This window comes from Vulpes vulpes, chromosome 2, assembly GCF_048418805.1.
Source record: "Vulpes vulpes isolate BD-2025 chromosome 2, VulVul3, whole genome shotgun sequence".
NCBI lineage: Eukaryota > Metazoa > Chordata > Mammalia > Carnivora > Canidae > Vulpes > Vulpes vulpes.
This window is the reverse complement of record NC_132781.1, coordinates 35,068,883-35,088,649: the sequence shown is the minus strand read 5'-3', so window position 1 is coordinate 35,088,649 and position 19,767 is coordinate 35,068,883. Positions and strand designations below refer to the sequence as shown.

The 19,767-nt window shown below is 62.8% G+C and overlaps 1 protein-coding gene across 1 annotated transcript; it reads left to right on the top strand.

Moving 5' to 3' along the window:
- The first annotated feature begins 3,944 nt into the window (after nt 1–3,944).
- Nucleotides 3,945–13,483, top strand: TBX2 (T-box transcription factor 2). Its single transcript, XM_072747648.1, has 7 exons — nt 3,945–4,649; nt 5,768–6,035; nt 7,016–7,162; nt 8,379–8,455; nt 8,562–8,725; nt 9,135–9,769; nt 12,047–13,483. Exons 1-7 carry the CDS (start codon nt 4,255–4,257, stop codon nt 12,497–12,499), a joined length of 2,139 nt encoding a protein of 712 aa, XP_072603749.1. The 5' UTR covers nt 3,945–4,254; the 3' UTR covers nt 12,500–13,483.
- The last annotated feature ends 6,284 nt before the right edge of the window (nt 13,484–19,767 follow it).

Below are 19,767 nucleotides of genomic sequence, written 5' to 3'. Positions count from 1 at the left end.
TCACTACCGCGCACGTCCACGCACTCGCAGACTCGTTCACAGACGTGCACCTCACTTTGGCCGGCCCCTGCTCCCAAGCGGACAGCGGCGACCCGCGACCCAGACTCCAGAGCCGCCAACAGTCGAGCTCCCAGGGTCACAGGGTCACAGGGTCCCCAGAACTCTGGTGCCAAGGCGGGAGGGGACGCACCCTCGGCTGCCGGCCGGACGGCCCTGGCCCTCGCCCCCGCCCCCGCCCCCGCCCTCGGTGTAAAGCGAGGCCGGGTCGGTCCCGAGCCTGAGCCTGAGCCTGAGCGGCCGCGAGTGGCCTCGCCTTCGCCGGGAAGGCCGACCGGGGCCGGGGCCACACAGGCCGCGTCTGCCCAGGCACTTCCCGGGACCTCGCCCGAGAGGGGGCCCCTTCGCCGCTCCGGGCGCGGGGCCGGGCCACGGCGCGGCCGGGAGGAGGTCGGGCCCCCGCTCTGCCCACGCCCCCTACCCAGTCCCGGCCACTGGGCCCGACCCCGCGCGGGGTAATTGGGTCGGGAGGGAGGCGTCGGGCGGGCGGCGACTCCGGGGCGACTGCGCGCCCGTCAGCCGCAATTTGTCTAAGTGGACGGGACAGGCCGGGCCGCTGCGGGCCGGGGTCAGCGAGGCCGCGGCCCCCACCCCAGCCAGAGCCGGGCCCGCGGGGGAGCCGGGCCGGCCGCTAACGGGGCTGGCTGGCGCCAAGACTCCGGGAGGCGCGGGTCCGGCCGGGAAGCGGGGACGGGAGGCAGGTCCGGGTCGCCCCCGCCCCCGCCCCCGCCCCCGCCACGCGCACTGCGCGCCGAGCTGCGGGCTGCGGGCTGCGGGCTGCGGCCGGGCGCCCGGGGGCACCTCCACGGCCGTCACACGCACAGGCCACGCGCGTCACCGAGCTTAGCCCGGGCACGGGCACGGGCACAGGCACGGCAGCGCCCCGTTACCCGGCGCACGCCGCCTGCACATCCCTAAGCCATCCACCCCCGGCACACGGAGCAGACACCGGCCAGGCCCACCCCGGGGCAGTCCCAACAGGGGCCCTTGACGCCGCGAACGTTCCGGGCAGCGCAGCGGGCTCGGGACCCGGGCCGCCCCGGCCCAGGCCGCCCCCGCCCGGCCTCCCTGCTGCGGGAGCGCGGAGGCACCGAGGGCGCAGCAGCACCCGCGGGAGGCCGGGAGGCCCGCGCCCGCCCGACGCCCGGGCCGCGGACTGCCTGGGAGAGGGAGGGGCAGCTGAGCGCGCGTCCCCCGCCCGTCTGCGGGGCCCGGCCGATGCGAAGTGACAGGGGCCGGAGCTTTGTTGTGGAGCCTCGGCCGCCTGGCGCCAGCCGCCCCCGCCCGTGCCCTCCCCCCTCCAGCCCCGGGCGGCTTGCGAGGCGCCCCCCGGGGCCTCTTAAAGAGACACGAGCTCTCAGCCCCGGGGACCCCCCCCTAGAGGCGCCTGTTCCCGGGAAAGGGAAGCAGGGTAGACCCAGATGGGGGAGGGGCCGCGCCGGAGCCAGGAGCCTCAAGGCGCCGCTCTCAGGCCTCCTGAGGCTCCCCTGCGTGGGTTTTCGAGGAGCCAAGGATATTCCTCGCGGGAGGGTTTGGCTGGGGGCTGGGGCGGGGGGCGCAGGTTCAGAATCTTGAGAGCGCCTGTTGCAGGACCTCGGGTTGGCTGCGGGACGGAAACGCTGGGCTGACGACAGGACCCTGGCTGGAAGGAGCCTGCGGCTGCGGGAGGGCAAGTGGGTGGCTTGTGGGAGGGCCGTGGCCAGGCGGGATCGTGGTCCCCCAAACGCAGCCGTGCACCGTCGCTGGGTTTCTCCGGCAAACAACCCAGGCCAACGCGATCCGAACTCTCCGCGCCTTGGACCCCAGGGCCAGCTACGGACTTTTCCCAGGAAAATGTCCAAACTGCACGCAGTTAGGTGTACACACATTCCTGGGAGTACGAAAGTGTACGCGCACGACTCTGCAAACGTATTCACGGATTCCCGGGCCCGGTCCCCGATTCCTGTCTAAGGAACGCTGCCCTGTTATCTGGTCACCTCACCAACTGCGCCAACCTGCCCACACACGTCCCTCCCTGGGGGGCCATAACCCGCCTAAATGGAGCCGGCAGGACTTTGCCTGTGCAAAGCTGCAACGGATCCTGCCCCATCCGCATAGACTGCGCAGCGCGGAGTTGAAGATTCGTTCTGGACAGAGAGGAGGCACTAAGAGAGGAGCGACCCGACAACAACGAGCAGGGTCGCAAGGAAAAACCCTGTGGGGGCGGCGCTCGTTTGCGAGCCGGGTAAGGGAGCTCGGAGACTGGCTTGGAAAAAAAGTAGAAAAAAGGTCGCGGAGGCCAAACCGCTCCAGCCGGTCCCTAATCCGCACTGCTCCAAGCTCTCCGGCTTTACACGCCAGGTCCAAGTGTGCAGCGACAAGGTGGCCTGTGACTGGGCGTGCACGGTGTACGGGCAGTGTTGCGTGGGTCACTGTTGGATGTGGGCTGCACGCGCCTACCACGGGAGCACAGGGCCCGCCCGCGCCGGCCGAACTCGGCCGCACTTCTATAGGTCGTGCGGGCAAGGGTGTCACCCGTGTGCGTACTGCGTGGCCCTTCTGGTCCTTCCGAACGCGACCACCAGGAATCAGTCTGGGGGTCGGCGCCCGAGCCCGATTCAAGGCAGGTGTGTGGCCACTTGACTCTGGGCGCTCGCGCGCACGCAGTGAGCTCCACACCACACCACACCACACCACACCACACCACACCACACCACGCACACGCGCGCGCACACCACGGAACGGGGGAACTGGTGAGGCTGCCAAAGAACGGAGACTGTGGGGGTGGGGACTGGCTTCAACCACAGGTGCGCGCAGACACTCCGACCCCCACGCTCCGTACTCCCAACTAGTGAACTTGGGAGACGGACGCTCGGGAGACACCGAAACAAACTCTTAAGAATGTGGCGGACAGCGGAGGGACGATGCCGCTGTTCAGGAGGGAGACTTGTGTCTCCGGTACCGGATGCGGCGAAAATTCGTTGAGTCGCGGGTCAAGAATCTGGGAACCGGGATCAGCCCGCGCCGTGCCGCCTGGAGCTCGGTGGAAGGTGCGCTCGCCTCCCTAGCCCCGAGGACCCGCGCTCTCGGCCGTCGGAGGGCTCGGAGCTGGATCCGGGGCGCAGACAGATACTGCGCGGAGTTCAGGGCTTGCCGGGAACTCCACGATTCTCCTGAGTCTTCCTGTGAGGGGCAGGCGCGGGCTAGGGGGGGTCCCCGCGGGTCCCGAGTGCAAGGCCGCGTCCCACTCCCGCCCGTGCCGGCCCCACCGGGCTTCTAGCACCGCTCCACTCACCGGCTCCCGCCACCTGGGTTCCGCTCCAGGACCTCGCCGCCCGCGCCTCCCGACTTGCCCGCCCACCGGCCTCTCTCTCCAGCCCCCTCCGGAGTGCGGGGGCCCCGGCGGCGCCGCGGCCGAGAGCGGGGTCGGAGGCCAAGCTGGGGCGCGGGCCAGAGCGGCCCGGCCGCCGGGCGAGAGGGAGAGGGAGGGCGCCCCCTCTCCGCTCAGGGCCGTGTCAATGCTTTGCACTTGGAGCCGGCGTGCGGCTGGGGGTCCTTCCCCAGGGCCCTGGACCCGGGCGCCCCCCGCCTCAGGCCCTTGCGGCGGGTCGGGCCGGCCCGCCGCGCTTTCCCGTCCGGGCGCAGGCGGCCGCGGGTGCGGGCGGCGGGGTGGGGGCCGGGGCAGGGGGAGGGGTCTCGGGGCCCGCTGGCCCGTCATTGGTTAATATTTTATTCTGTTGACATGTTTTCTTACTGCTGAGGCTTCCGACACCTTCTCCCCGGCCCCCCCTCCCGGCCAGAGCTTGGCTGGAGCTGTCAAAACCCCGCCCCCGGAGACCCACAATTGGTCCAAAAAGCGTAAAATCAGCAATCAAGGGGGGCCTGGCTCGTTAGCGCAGGGGATCCGAGCAGGGCAGGACATGTGAGATAGTCACAGTTTTCCAGAGATCACGACAAGATCTAACCAGTCGCGCGTGGTCCCCGGCGCCGGAGCGGGCCAGCCCAGCCCAGCCCCGCGTGGAGCCCCCGCCACCCCCGCGCCCAGAGCCCCGCGCCCCTTGGCGTGCGCCGGCCGGGGAGCCGGGAGGAGCCGCCGCTGCCGCTCGCTCGCCACCCGGGTCGCCCTTCCTCCGCGCGCGCCGCCGCCCGGGCCGGGGGTCCGAGCCGCGCGCCCCCGGCCCCGGCCCCGGCCCCCGGGCGCCTGGGCCGGATGTCCCGATGAGAGAGCCGGCGCTGGCGGCCAGCGCCATGGCTTACCACCCGTTCCACGCGCCACGGCCGGCCGACTTCCCCATGTCCGCCTTCCTGGCGGCGGCGCAGCCCTCCTTCTTCCCGGCGCTCGCGCTGCCGCCCGGCGCGCTGGCCAAGCCGCTGCCCGACCCGGGCCTGGCGGGGGCGGCGGCCGCGGCGGCGGCGGCGGCGGCGGCGGCCGAGGCGGGGCTGCACGTCTCGGCACTCGGCCCGCACCCGCCCGCCGCGCATCTGCGCTCGCTGAAGAGCCTGGAGCCCGAGGACGAGGTGGAGGACGACCCCAAGGTGACGCTGGAGGCCAAGGAGCTGTGGGACCAGTTCCACAAGCTGGGCACCGAGATGGTCATCACCAAGTCCGGGAGGTAGGGCGGCTGGCTGGCCGGCGGGCGCGCGGGCGGGCGGGCGGGCGGGCGGGCGGGCTGGGGCCCGACAGCACCGACCCGCGCCGAGCCAGCCGCTCGCGGCTCCCGGCCCGGCCCGGCCCGGCCCGGCGCCACGCTTCGCTCCCACAGACAACCAAGCTGACTCTTCTCATCTGGCACCGGGCGAATTTTTTTAAAAACTAAAACATCAGAATCTCCCGAATGAAATACAAGGAAAACGCTCTGCCCAAGAATGGTCCCAACCGTTCTGAGTCCCAAAGCCGAGGGGGGCCCGCAGCTCGGCCGGGCGGGTCTCCGAGATCTCCACCGCGGCTCCTCGGCCTTGCCGCCTGGCCTTCCTGCCTCCGGGTCTGGCTCGGAGCTCCGGGGAGATGCAGCGTCTCCCGGACTGTGCTCAGACCCTGGAGCCCAGAAGGAGACTCGCACCGTGCTAGGCCCAGGCTGGCCAGCTGATTCCAGCCGGCCGGTCGGCTTCCGGCAGTAAGCCCTGAGCGGGCCCAGCTACAGCCTGACCCGGGCTGGGAGCCTCGGCCCGGCCCAAGCAGTGAGGAGCTCTCTACTCACACACCGCTCCAGGCCTTAAAGCCAGAAGAAAATCACAGTCCCCAGCCCCTCCATCGCTTGACTCAGCCACTGAGAATCCAGGCCTCGGGTTCACCCTCTTCCCCCGAAACTTACGGTTTTTTGTCGGTTGTAACCCAGTTCCCCAAACGAATATGTTCTGGTTTTAATTTTAAGAGCTTCTGTCCCAGTGGGCACATCCCCTGAGTGATTTTTGGGGAGATTCAAAAGAAGCAGGTGGATTTCTTTTCTGGACATTGGCTTTCATCTCAGATGAGGGAGAAAGACAGTCACCAGACCAGAAGATAAGGCCAATGGGAAACCATATAATAAGAGAGGGTTTGACAAGAGGAAATGGGATCTCCCAGGAAAAACAACCACAGGTGGGGGGTCTCCCAGGCAGTAATATGGAGGCAGAGTAGCGACAACAGGGATACACAGATGGGGAAGCTCATGGCAGCGGTGTGTGCCTGCGCTCTGGGGCCCTCAGACATAAAACTGGTTCCATGGAGTCTCCTCCGTTCCCTTTCTCGCAGGCGAATGTTTCCTCCCTTCAAGGTGCGAGTCAGCGGCCTGGACAAGAAGGCCAAGTACATCCTGCTGATGGACATTGTGGCCGCTGACGATTGCCGGTATAAGTTCCATAACTCGCGCTGGATGGTGGCGGGCAAGGCCGACCCAGAAATGCCCAAACGCATGTACATCCACCCGGACAGCCCGGCCACGGGAGAGCAGTGGATGGCCAAGCCCGTGGCTTTCCACAAGCTGAAACTGACCAACAACATCTCCGACAAGCATGGCTTCGTGAGTGCTGGGCAGGCACAGGGAAATGGGTCAGATACTGCGCATCCCCCACTGCAGGGAGGCGGAGGTCGGGAGAGCTGGCAGCGGGACTCCCCAGAGGGGAGCGCTGGCCGAACCCTCCGAGCGCCCCTGCTCAGGTCACTGCCCTGTGGCCTATACTGGCTGAGCCTAGGCCCAGAGGGCTTTGCTCTGCTGGCCTGGGGAATGAAGGAATTGTAGGGCGGCAAGCTCCAGGCTTCTCATAATCTCGGCTGGGGTCAGGCCTTCCAAAGCTCTTCTTAAAGCCCAGTGGGAGGCAGGTGCGACCAGGACTCATCTGGGCAGCCTCTGATCTTTTAACTGCTTGGCTTGGAAGTCCTGCCCCCAACCTCAGCTTTTCCTCGCCCTTCCCCTTGACCCGTGTCCCCATTTCACCCCCAAACTAGGAGATTCAAAAGTTAAACCAGCTTCCTCCCCATCCTAAGACTCCCTTCCCTCCTACAGGCAGATGTCCCACCAGGAGGAGGGAGTTTGGGGGGGGGGGTCCCTCCGTCTCTACCTGAGCCAGGCCCCCGGTAAATGGGAGAGGGGAGTTAATGGGGCAAAAGGGGCTGCCCATTCAGAGGTAGGGCAGTCATTGAGTCTGGGAAGGTCCAAATCTTCTCATGGAATTACTAGGAACTTAGCAATGAGCCAGGAAGAGCGGTTAAGAGTGGTGTTTTATGGGGTTTTTATTTTGTTTTTATTTCTGTTTCAACTGGGGTAATTTTTTTAAGTGGAGAGAAAAAGAGAAACTGTGATAAAGAAAACTGAGGGTAAAAAAGAAGAAAAAGAAATATAGGCAAGAAAAAGAGTAGAAAAGACAAGAGAAACTTGCGAAGGAGGGGGTGGAGGAGCCCCTCGAAGAAAGACAGACTTGGAAAGAGGTGGGGTCCCCAGAGAGTACTTATGCTCGGGCCAAAGGCTGGGGGCTGCTGGCTGACCCAAGCCCTCCCCCACAGACGATCCTGAACTCCATGCACAAGTACCAACCGCGCTTCCACATCGTGAGAGCCAACGACATCCTGAAGCTCCCGTACAGCACCTTCCGCACCTATGTGTTCCCCGAGACCGATTTCATCGCGGTCACTGCCTACCAGAACGACAAGGTGCGCTGGGTGGGCAGTGGTCCCGGCCCCTGCATCGTCATCCCTTTAACACCTGCAGGCTCCTACCCTTCACTCACCCCTGTCCGAAGCCCCTGACCCACCCTGCACCCTCACAGCTCACTCCCCAGCACCAAGTCTGGCATCTGTGAGTGCAGCACCCACTGAAATCTCCCAGGCTCCCTCCCAAGTCTGCGACACGTACACACAGGCTCCCCAGGGCGCCCAAACAGCGGGGCACTCGTTGGGGTGGAGATGTTTACTTAGCAATTAGCAGAGACTCCCGGCTGAGCTGACATTTTTACATTTTATTCGTTTATTTCTTGGCTCCCGGATGGGAATTTAAATGAAGAGAGGGAGCCCGAGGCAATCTGCCCTGGCTCTTCTGACGCTAGGAAACCAGCAATAGGAACCTAGGGCCCGGTTTTCACTCTCCCAGGGGAGCCAGAGGGCAGGACAGGTGACACAGCTTCCCAAAGCACCCCACCTCCACCCTGTTAGTCCAGGCTCTGAGCTCCTTGGGAGGTGTTTAGAGACTTTTCTTTTAAATTAAAGGGCTTTTTCTGCTTGCTGCCTTTCTACACTTTTTCTGTGGAGGGGCAGACAACCACTCCCTCTGGACCTGTGCCCGTGTGTGCCACTCTCCGGAGAGTGTCCCAGTGTCCTACCGATCATTCTTTCTGCCTTTGTGAAACGGTGTGCTGCGGGTATGCGGGCCACATTTTGGGCGCCTTGGATGCGTGTGGAGGTGTGTGAATTCATTTGGTTCTGTGGGCGCTTGTTTTGTCTGTGCGCACTTGCGTGTGCGCGGGCCGTGTTCTGATCTCTCTCTGTGGTGTGGACGTGCGTGTTCGCTGTGTCTGTGCGCACTTGCTCAGATGCCCGGGGTTGTTAAACTTGAGTGACCAAGGGGGCCTGGGTGCATGCTTGGGCAGATTTCGACTCTGCGCACAGCTTTGGGCTTGTGTGTGCAAGATAGGAGAAAGTGCCTCGAATAAAGTTTTTGGAGGAGGAGAGACCCTGTGGCTTCCCGCGAGGCCCGCCCGCCGGCCTCACCTAGTCTTCCGGCTCGGCTCGGAGCGTCCAATCCCAGGCGGCCGGGACCGAGCGGACGTTCGCGGGGCTCTCTGCTGGGCAGGCAGCCTCTGACCTCGGGGGGCCCCAGGCCGGGCTGGAGGAGCCGCTTCCTGACCTGGCGCCGCCCCCTCGGTCCCCGCAGATCACGCAGCTGAAGATCGACAACAACCCCTTTGCCAAGGGCTTCCGGGACACCGGGAATGGCCGGCGAGAGAAGAGGTGAGGGCTGAGCCGGCGGCTCTCCCGAGGGTGCCCCGGCGGGCAGGACGCGGGGTGGGGGAGGGGGTGCGCTCGCCTCTGACCCGTTGCCTCCGCTCATCCCCAGGAAGCAGCTCACGCTGCCGTCTCTGCGCCTGTACGAGGAGCACTGCAAGCCGGAGCGCGACGGCGCCGAGTCGGACGCCTCGTCCTGCGACCCTGCCCCCGCGCGGGAACCACCAGCGTCGCCGGGGTCAGCGCCTAGTCCCCTGCGCCTGCATCGGACCCGAGGTGGGGGTCGGGTGGAGGAAGGGGGGCGGGGAGGGTCTCCTCCGGGCGCCGGGCTGGCTCCTGGCTCAGAGAGCGTCAGCTGAGTGTCCGGGGATGGGGCATCCGACCCAGGCCTTCTCCGGGAGGCCGGTCCCCGGGAGCTAGAAGATGTGGCTGGACTCGGAGCTGGGTCCCCGGCGCTGTCCGACTCTGGCAGGGAGTCTGTCCCCTCACAGGGCTCAGTTTCTCCTGCTGTAAATACGGGGCCGTCGATTAGGCGACCTGCAGCTTGCCGCTTGCCCGACGAGGACCTAGAAACTCCTCGGACGGCTGCCCCAGGCAGGCCCTCCCCAGCCCCCCAGGCCCCGGGGGAGGCCGCGCCTGTCTCTGCCCGCGCCCCTGTGACCTCGCGCGTCCTCTCCTCCTGCAGCCGAAGAGAAGTGCGCGGCAGACAGCGACCCGGAGCCGGAGAGGCTGAGCGAGGAGCGCGCGGGGCCGGCGCTAGGCCGCAGCCCGGCCCTGGACAGCGGCAGCCCCCCTCGCCTGACCGAACCTGAGCGCGCCCGGGAGCGGCGCAGCCCCGAGAGGGGCAAGGAGCCGGCCGAGAGCGGCGCGGACGCCCCATTTGGCCTGCGGAGCCTAGAGAAGGAGCGCGCCGAGGCAAGGCGGAAGGACGACGGGCGCAAGGAGGCGGGCGAGGGCAAGGAGCCCGGCCTGGCGCCGCTGGTGGTGCAGACGGACAGCGCGTCCCCCCTGGGCGCGGGACACCTGCCGGGCCTGGCTTTCTCTGGCCATCTGCACGGGCAGCAGTTCTTCGGGCCGCTGGGGGCCGGCCAGCCGCTCTTCTTGCACCCGGGACAGTTTGCCATGGGCCCCGGAGCTTTCTCCGCCATGGGCATGGGTCACCTGCTGGCCTCGGTGGCGGGCGGCGGCGGCGGTGGTGGAGGCGGCGGGCCTGGGACCGCCACCGGGCTGGACGCAGGCGGGCTGGGTCCCGCGGCCAGCGCAGCAAGCACCCCTGCGCCCTTCCCTTTCCACCTCTCCCAGCACATGCTGGCATCTCAGGTAAGGCCTGTGATCTGGAGGGAGAAAGCAAGGTGGGCATAGGGCCTTAGGGTGCCATGGGTGTTCTGAGTTTACAGTGGGCAATGACTCAGTCCTGGGGAGACCTGACGGACACTCTCCAGGACGCTTAGATGCAGGGAGACTAAGTCTGTAGGTCTAGGGTCTGGCCAGGGCACTGTTTCTGACTAGTGTATGACTCTGGACAAGTCCCTGTCCCTCTTTGGGCCTGTTCCCTTCCTTTGCCTCCAGCACAGACTGGATCTGCCTCTGGCTTTTGTGAAGTCCACTTTCCTGGCCTCAGGACACTTCTCTTGGAAACAAAAACTCTTGGCTCACTGTCAGTCCCTGAATGGAAAAAGGGAGTAGGAAAATTTGCAGCATTTTCTGGACAATTGATCGCCATAATGTCCCACCTCTCAGATGCCTCTGGCCCCTTTCAGGCCCTGCAGGAAAGTCCTCTGACCTGACAAAGGACAGGGCTGTTCCTTCCCCCACTTTGGGTCTCCCAACTCCTCCAGCCACACATCTCAGGGAAGAGGGGCTCAGTTCCCCAGGCCCAGGCTGAAATTCTCAGCTCCCAGGGGAGACTTTATGAAACTGGCCAGGCGCAAAATACAGAGATCCAGTGGGGAGAGCGGCCTCTTTGGTTGCTTGGGTGGAATATTCCCTGTGGAAAGATTTGGAATCTCTACATTCATTTTCTTCCCTCTGAGGTTTCTGGCAAATTGAACCCTTGAGATCTTATCTCAAGGGAAGGAAAATAGGAGTTCAGGTCTGAGAAGGCTCCTTTGGTTCAGAAGCAAATATTTTTAAAGTGGGGGAGGGGTTCTGAAATGGGTTTTTAACAGAGCTCAGTGTCAGGGATATGTGGAGTGAGCAAACCACTCACATCACGTATCTGTGGCTCTGAGATGGCAAGGAAGCCGCTGGAAAATGGAGTTCAGGAACTGGAGGTTTAATCTGTATCCTTGATTCTGTGTGTATATGAATGCCTCCTCCCCAGCATGGGCATCATAGAGGTCGTGAGGAAGTCAGGGCTTCTAGATACAACCAACCTGGTCAACAGGTGCAAGTCCAGGTTGAGAGTACCCAGCACTCAGGAGGCATCACTTGGTATTCTGCTAGTGGTTAAGTTCCTGTGCCAGGGCACCCCGCCGCTGGCCATCAGGTAGAGCTAACTTTTGGGAGGTCTGAAGCCTCCCTCCTTCCTCCCCACCTGAGATGCCAGGACTGAATGCCCAAGAGGGCTTGACCTTCTCAGGAAGGATATTTTCTCATTCCTGACTAAGCTACTTCTTTCCTTTTCCCTGCCTGAGCCAGGCCTGAGGCCCCCTGGAAGCCCAGCACAGTCAGCTCCCTGCACTCCTCCCCATACCTTCATACCCTGGGGAGTGAGCCATTATCTCAAAGGTCAGATAATCCAAAAGTCGGGCCTCAGGGACTCAGACAGTGTTTGTCGGGGGTTTCCTGGCTACTGTGCTCTCCACAGGCAGACTTTGCATTCCTTCCTCAGAGGCCACTGAGGTGCTGCCAGGAGTTCTCTGTAGAATATCCAGGCCAGTTTATAAACAGATTGGCATCTATGCCCTTCTCTTGGCCTAGGCAGGAGATCCTGGAGCAGGCAGACAGGTAGAATGAGAATTTAGAGAGCTCCTCTCCTCCCCTGTCTGTTCTTCCTCTCTGAACCTTCCTTTGGGGGTTCCTACAGAAAGAAAGGCTGGGGAGGACATTGTTGTAAGTGCACAGAACCTCCCAACACAGGCGAAGCTGCCTGCTTGCCACCTGGCTCTGTGCCTGCCCCACTTCCTCCCTCTAGGCTTTTGCCCACGCTAGAACAGCCACCTGGCATGTCTTTGCCTCACTCTTACTGTAATCCCTGGTGCAGAGCTTGATGGTGCCAGACCTTTGCATCATAACCTGAAGCAAGCTCCCTTCTGAGTTTGGCCATAGTATTTTGGCTCCTGCCTACCTGTGCTGCTTGGGGTTACAGTTCTGTGAGCTCTGGTCCTTTTTTTTTTTTTTTTTTTTTAAGATTTTTATTTATTTATTCATGAGAGATAGAGAGGCAGAGACATAGAGGGAGAAGCAGGCTCCTCGCAGGGACTCTGATCCCAGGACCCCGGGATTACCACCTGAGCTCAACCACTGAACCAGGTCTTATATTCCTAGAACAGTAGGGCAAGGATTCCTGGAGGTAGCACCACCCCTAGCACCCGGCTTACCCTCGGAACACCTCAGGCAGGATGCCTAACCCTTGTCTTGTTCTGTTTCTTTCAGGGAATCCCAATGCCCACTTTCGGAGGCCTCTTCCCCTACCCCTACACGTACATGGCAGCCGCTGCGGCCGCGGCCTCTGCTTTGCCAGCCACGAGTGCTGCCGCAGCAGCTGCAGCCGCCGCAGGCTCCCTGTCCCGGAGCCACTTTCTGGGCAGTGCCCGGCCCCGCCTGCGTTTCAGCCCCTACCAGATCCCAGTCACTATCCCGCCTAGCACTAGCCTCCTCACCACTGGGCTGGCGGCCGAGGGCTCCAAGGCTGCGGGCAGCAACAGCCGGGAGCCCAGCCCGCTGCCGGAGCTGGCTCTCCGCAAGGTTGGGGCCCCTTCCCGAGGTGCCCTGTCACCCAGCGGCTCAGCCAAAGAGGTGGCCAGTGAACTGCAGAGCATCCAGAGACTGGTGAGTGGGCTGGAGAACCAGCGAGCCCTCTCCCCCGGCAGGGAGTCGCCCAAGTGAGGGGGCGGCCCAGCTGCTCCGCTGCCGCTGCGCAGACCTCCCGGGCTGCCTGCCCCTGCTGCTTGGGAAGTGTACAGCACAGAATGGGTATTTATTTAAATAAAGGAGCGAAAGCGGGCTGCAGCAGCTGGAATAGTGCCCCAACCAGCCAGCCGGGGCCTAGGACATTTCCCTGGGCCTCACGAGGAATCCGGCTGCCCGGAACACAGTTGCTTAGGAGCCACTGGTCATGGGCCAGATCTGCCCCAGTGTCAAGGTGGCACTGGCCAGGGGCCCCTGTGGGTCCTCCAGCACTGTGGGGAGGCCTCATCGCCCTGCCTAGCGGTGCCCTGCCTAGCGGTCTCTTCGGGAGCCAGAAGGTGCAGGAGTCAGGGATGGGAGCCTCGGAGAGAACCCCAGAGCCCCCTAGCCTTGGGCCTGGACCGCTTGAGAATCTGCAGTGAGGGATACTTGGGCTCAGTGAAGACTGAAGTCAGTGTAGACTTGAGCTGGGAGGGACCTGTTCTTTTAATCCTCCCACTTCTTTCCCCCAAAAGACAGGCGCCCCTCCCACCCCTGGGTCAGCGGAGGGAGTGGCACTTCTGCCTTGAGTCCCCAGGGAAAAAAAAAAAGATATTTATGAAATAAATGGTAATTTGTGTAAATAAGCTTTAAGGTTCCCAGAATATGCAAATTGGTATTAATTTATTCAAAGGTGTACATTGCTGTGTACATAATATCTAGAGATTAATTCATAGCATTTAAAATTTCTTTTCATTTTACATGAGCATCTATATTGTACAGGGCTGGGGTTGGGGGGGTCCTTGGCTACGGGAGAAGCCCCGACCCCCCCGGAGGAACTTCCACCCCGCCAGCCCCTCGGCCCCTCCCGCCCCGGGCTTTGCTCGCCCGGCCCGCGGGCCCCACCTCAGGTTTTCACTTTTCGCTACCAAGCGAGACGAAAAGACAAAAACGTGAGAAAACAATAAAACGCTGCAATGCGAAGTGAACGGCGCTGTGCGCTCTGTGGGCCGCGTGGGGCAGGGGCGCAGCAAGCGCTAAGGAGGGGCTGGAGGCGGGGACAAAACCTTGGGCCCCCGGCCCTGCGGCAGCTGCACCCGGGGGGCGGCAGCAGCCTGGACAGCGGGCGGAGCTGCGAGGCCGGGCGGCGCCGGCGAGGGCCGCGGGCTGGGCCGGGAGGCGCCGAGCCGCTCGAGCCCCCCGCGCTCCCCGCGCGCCGGCAGCCTCCCAGGCCAGGGGCCGGGCTCCCTCTGCTGGCCACTCGCCTCTGGCCGTCGCCCCAGCCACTCCGCACCTGGACTCGGGGCTCCCTTTCCCGGGCTCCAGAGTGGAAAATGCCTCCGGGTAGGTGGGGCTGGTAAGACGGGTGCACCCTACTCCCTCTCCCTTCCGAGGAGTTTGGCCCCGGTGCACCCAATACCGCGGGCCCTAGAATCCTTTTCCATCTGCCTCCTGAACCTCAAAAAGAAACCATTCTCGGGCCACCTGGCTGGCTCAGTCCGTAGAGCGTGCGACTCTTGACCTCGGCCCCGGAGTTAGGGCCCCATGGTGGGTGTAGAGATTCCTTAGAAAGAAAAAGAAAAGAAACATTTCACCTTGTCAGGGCTGTTGCCTAGAGTAGCAGAATGTAACCTGAGAGTTCTCCCGTGTAACTCACCTAGATCTCTCTTGGGGGTGGAGAGAGTGTGGGTCAATAGACTACTTCCATCCCTGCCTCAGTTTCCCCTGGCATAATAAAGGGCTCGGCCGCGGTATCTCTGGGAGTCCCGCTGGGTCGGTATCCATTAGACATGTCCTTCCCCGAGGCCCACTCCTGCCAGGACAGCTGCCTCCTACCCCTAGCCTTTGAGCTCATCTCTGCTTTACCCAGCCAACAGGTGTCTCCAGCCCCAATTTTTTTTTTTTTAAGATTTATTTATTTATTCATGAGAGACACAGAGACACAGGCAGAGGGAGAAGCAGGCTCCTCGCAGCGAGCCGGATGCCGGACTGGATCCCCCACCCCCCCCACCCCCGATCGATCACGCCTTGAGCCAAAGGCAGACGCTCAACCGCTGAGCCACCCAGGCTCCCTCCAGCCCTAACCTGGGCAGCGGGAAGGAGTGGGAGTGGGAGTGGGAGGGGGACGGTCGCTGTAACCCACCTCGGGTCTATGCATCTGTGCGGCACCGAGCCCCCGCTCCTTCCCAGTCCGTGCAGCCCCGGCCGCACGCAGCCTACCCACCTAGAGCACTTCAGGGGGTTGGGAGGCTTGGGTCTCCAACTCACCAGGAACATCAGGAACGGTGACGGTGACGTGAAGGAAGGGCGGAGGTGGAGGTGGAATCGACAGCATCCAGGCTTCCAAACACCCTGGAATGAGAGTCGAGCCCGCCTCTCCCAGGGAGGGAGCCGGACCCCGGCCACGCTGGTGCGGCGAGGGCCTTGGCCGGTGAGAGAGTGAAAGGGCCGAGAAGACTGTCCCGGGCCTGGGGGCGGGGGCGGGGGGCTACTGCTTGGCTGTCTCTGACCTTCCTCAGGCAGCACAGTGAAGGGTCAGTCCAGGAACGGGGCGGGCCCGAGAGGCCCCCTCCTTGGCTCAAGTAGAATCCCTTGTGGACAGTGTGCTTATTCGAGGTCGCTTTGGGCTCAAAACTCCTCTAACATTCGAAGAGCAGGGGCGCGTTCGCTTCTTCCGGCGTCTGGCCGCACGTCTAGGCAGGAGAGTGGGGAAGCCGCGGCGGGTGCCCAGCAGTCTGCAGAGCGGGCCACTGACACCAGGGGGCAGCACCGACCGCACGCCGCGGCAGGGGCCGCGCGCCGGAGGGGGGCCCGCGGGGAGGTCTCTGCAAACGCTGGGCGGGGCGGCCTGCTGGCGGCCGCGTTCGCGCCAGGTGGGTGCTGCAGCCTCCCAGATGGGGGGGAGTGACACTGCGGGGCCTCGGGAGGCCCGGGTCCCGAGTGCAGCTCGGGGGGATGTCTCCCCAGCCCCTCGCCCCCCGCCGGCAAGTCCCCCCGGAGTCGCCCTCGCGGCGCTCCCCTGAGGTCCCAGCTGCGAACCTGAGTTCGGCTGCGGGGACCGCACCGCCGGCTGCAGGGCCTTGTCCCAGACAAAGGCCAGGCCGCTCCGTGGCCCAATTAAGCCGCCCGCCTCCCGTGCCTCACATCCCTCATTGTTCCCGGGGTCGCCAATTAGCCCGGGCCGCTCGCGCCCCGCCGCTCCGGTGCCCCAGGCCTTCTTAACCCTTCTGGGCCTGGCAGCAGGGGTCCTCGACGGCGGAATGGCCAGCGCAGCGCGCGGAGATGTGTGGGGCGCGGGTGTGGGCCGATGCGGATGGAGGGGTCGCTGCGGGGCCGCGTGCGTTGGGACTACGGGGTCAGAGGGACGCGTGCTGGTCGGTGCGGGGTGGTGAGTGTGACTCCCGGGCACTCGGGGACTGAGGATGTGGGTGTGGGGCCTCCGTGAGACCCCCAGCGGCCAGGCAGCACGGGTCTGGAGACCTAGAGGAACCCCCTTCCCTAGTCCCCCGAGCGCCTCCAGCCACCCCCCACCCCCCGGCGCCCCCCACCCCGCGCTCACGGCCGCCACCCAGGGGCGCTGAACCGGGGTCGGCTTCCCTGGCGCACCGTGAACGCCCCCGCAGGGCACCCCTAGGAGCTGGAGGGGGACGCTCGGGTTCCTGCTCCCCGGGACACACAGGTGAACGCCTCGGCTCACACCCCCTCACCCCTCTTCCCGAATACTGGGGCAGAGTCTCGTGGAAACCGAGTTTAGACGCTGAGCCTGCCCTTTCCCCAGCTTTGGGAGGTACCTGGAATCCAATCCCACTCTCTCCTCTCCTTCGCCATCCTCGATCTCAAAGTGTGGCAGGGGCCGGCCGGGAGGCCTCGTGTTCCAGGGACTGGCCAGCAGAGGGGAGACCCTAGCGCGCCCGGCGAAGAAGAGGGCAATATGGGAAAGGAAGCCGAGCTCTGGGTCCTCTCTGGGCACTCCCCGGGGGAGCGCCCTCGGGACTGCAGCCGGGTCACCCCTCAGTGGATACGTGGACGGACGCTAGTGTCGGATTCTGGGATTCCGATTTGCTCTTGGAGCTCCTTTTGACTCCCGGAGGCTCAGATTTGCTCGCCCCACCGCACACCCACTCCCGCTCCGAAGCACCTAGCTGCCAGGGCCCGCGGCATCTGCCCTCTTCCCCGCCCCTCCTCCGGGTACCTGCCGCAGCTCCCCGCCCAGAGCAAACCTGCCGCTGGTCCGGTCCGCGAGCCGCGACAACTCCCCAAGTGCCCACGAGATGGCGCCCCAGGCCAGGGGCCAGACCGCGGCCCGAGGTGGACAGAGAGCTCCACGGAGATGGGCTCCGAGACAGAGCCACAGCCCGACGTAGATCCAGGCCTAGAGACCGACACAAGCCCCGGAGGGCTCAAGAGGCTCCGCGGAGCCCTCATGGGGCTGGGGTGGGGCTGCAGACGCATGGAACCGAGTGGCTTCTCTCCTTCCCGGTGGGACTGTCCTGCGGTGCCAGCTTCCCGACCTGCGAGACCCTGGCTGCAAAACTGCCCGGCCACCTTCTAGGTGCCCGGCTGCGCTGGGACCTCCTTGAGGTCCCGACTCTGGCCTTCCACGTCTCTCAGAAGCGGGGTTATGGGCTGAGACCCTCCGCGTGCCGCACAAACTGCTTCCGCCTGCCCCCCCCCCCACCCCCGCAGGGTGTAGCAGGGTGCAGGGGTGGGGTGGGGGATAGGAGGTTAGGAGGTTGCAGCCGCCCTACGGGATCCAGTGCTCCTCCCGCCCAGAAGTCGGCCTAAGTAAGCTCCGTCCTCCAGCTCCCCACCTTTTCCACTGTGGTCTTCAAGGTCGCCTTCGGCTGGAGGAAGGGCACGGGATGGGGCCCCTGGGGGAGCCCCCAAGGAGCTGCTCCGGTGACCTGCTGTAACCCCTGGGTGCCAGAAGCCCTGGGGAAACTTTGGGGCTGCTTTATTCCAGTGGGAGACGGTGGGGAATGCGGAAAGCACAGCGGTCAGTCTGAGACTCTCTCCCTTGGGTTAAAAGCCACCAAGGGTCTGGGTCAAGTTTGAATGAGAGGGGGGAAAGGTGTGAGGCCAGATTGCTAGTTTGATCCTGGGGGGAAGGCTTTGGAAGCCTGATTCCAGCTGACCTTCAACGTCCCTGGATGAGCTCTGGGCCTCTGGGAGATTATCTCCTTTATGATTAACTAAAGGCACATAGCTAGAAAGCAGCCCAGTCCACAGCAGCTAGGGTGACTTCCACCAAGACACAGTCACCGTGAGCTTGTTGTGACCCCAGCCAGGTATCTTCCTTGCACTAGGCTTCTAGCTCTTTCCTCTTCAACATATAATACAGGATAGGATGGAACCTTTGATACTGCAGTAGTTATCTTCATATTCATCTGCTGGCATGGGAGATTAGGTCCTAGGTTAAGCACTGGCTCTGCTGTGTGAACTTGGGCAATGTGGCTTTCTTCTCTGGGCCTCAGAATCCTCTTCCTGAGAATAAGTGGTCTGGGCTAAAATCAAATCGATCTGTGAGTGACGGGTTGACCTTGGTCCAATTCCCAGGCATCGCCCGCCTCAACCTCTTCATACAAGAGGCAGGGGCTGTACTTCTATTTAATGTGTGAGGAACCTACCCTGAGGGATGCTGTTGCTGACATTCTTGGTGTGGGGGCAGGGCTGGTGGCTGGGAGGAATTCACAATTAGGAAAGTGCATTCCAGATCCCAAAAGCCTTAGGGAACCAGCTGGCTCCGGCTGCCTCCACCTCCACCCCTTGTGGGATGTGGTTATTTCCTCCCCTATTCCCCACCTTGGAGGGAACTGTAGGAGAGGCACAGACTGGTGGAAGGTGACTTCACCACCTAGCACCAGTCTGATTAGTGTGACTTCTTCCTAAAGAGACAAGGGGGATGCCAAAGGAGGGCCTTCAAATGCCCATGTTGAGGGATGCCCCATACAGCTGGGATCCCCTATGGGCTAATTCCTTACCTGTGGGGAAGGCTTTATTCAAAGCACATGCACCTATGGGCCCTCACTGATCCCCATTTCAGGGATGGAGACAGTGATGTTCAGGGAAATAAAAGGAAATGCGTCAGGCTAGCCAGTAAACAACGGAAGAAGTCTTTCCCTGTCCTGTCCGTGGGCCGATCCTTGGAAAGGTTAGCTGATAAATTTTAACGGGCAACGTCAGCCTCCACTGGGAAAGGACGGAGAGGCTGGGCAACTGCCCTTTAGCCCAGCAAGAGGCATGTCCATGAGAGCCACAGCCTAACTCGGTGCCTAAATGCAGGAGACCAGGGGATGAGTGCCCTTCCTGCCTCCTGATAGTGGCCTTCCTATCAGCCCAGTAGGCCCTGCCAGGGACCCCTGGTTGGGGCAGAGGCTTCTGTGTAAAACAATAGCAGGAGTTTCCATGGATGACCTGAGAGGTCACAAGTACTTAGCTCTGGCTAGGCTCAGGTTTGCTTTCCTTATTGATTTTCATTCCAAAGAGAATAGGATATCCTCAGGCCCTATGGGGAGGAGCTGAGGGAAGGAGCTGTGGAACACTGGTCTGTATGCTTAACACTGGGCATGCACTTTCTTATTAGTTCTAGGCACTGGGCAATGGGTATGATTATTCCCATTTTACAGAGGAGAAAACCAAGGCTATGACATGTGCGAGGTCATGCTGCTGCTAAGAAGCAGGTAAGGAGGCACACCAAGGTCTGGCTGCCCCCATGCCTGTGCTCTTTCCTGGGGGCCTCAGATTTCCTGTTCTACTGCCCTGGGGGCTCTTGAATGCTTTTGGGCTTTTGGCCCAGCCTCCTGTGACCGGCTTCTTATGGGACTGGTGCTTATTCAACCCTGGTCCGCTGGCTGTTTCTTCACCCTGCCCCAACTTTGGGTCTTATTCTCTTCTTAGAGGGGCCATCCATGCTTCCAGCCTTGGCCTCCCACAGCTGTCCTGGTTGTGTTCACGGCAGTTCTAGTTTTATTACTGATCTAGTGAGTTCTGAGAAACCACTTAGGAGTCACCCAGAAAGCACACTCCCTTTCACACAGCAACACCCACACAGATTTGTCCTGTAGACAGCCGTGCATGCACACCCATGGAGACTCATGCATAGCAGGCTAACACCCGCCCCACACACACACAGACACACAGATACATATATGGACACCCCCCAAAGGTACACTCATTTAACAACACAGACAGATATACATACAAACAGACATGCACACTCACACAGACACACATGCCTGCAAATACACAGAGGTATGCTTACACAAAGG

Excerpts from the sequence above, each read along its gene's own strand:
- TBX2 (XM_072747648.1), top strand. The coding sequence starts at position 4,255 with ATGAGAGAGCCGGCGCTGGCGGCCAGCGCCATGGCTTACCACCCGTTC. Across the intron at positions 4,650-5,767 it reads GTCATCACCAAGTCCGGGAG|GCGAATGTTTCCTCCCTTCA; the intron begins GTAGGGCGGCTG and ends CCTTTCTCGCAG. Across the intron at positions 7,163-8,378 it reads CTGCCTACCAGAACGACAAG|ATCACGCAGCTGAAGATCGA; the intron begins GTGCGCTGGGTG and ends CGGTCCCCGCAG.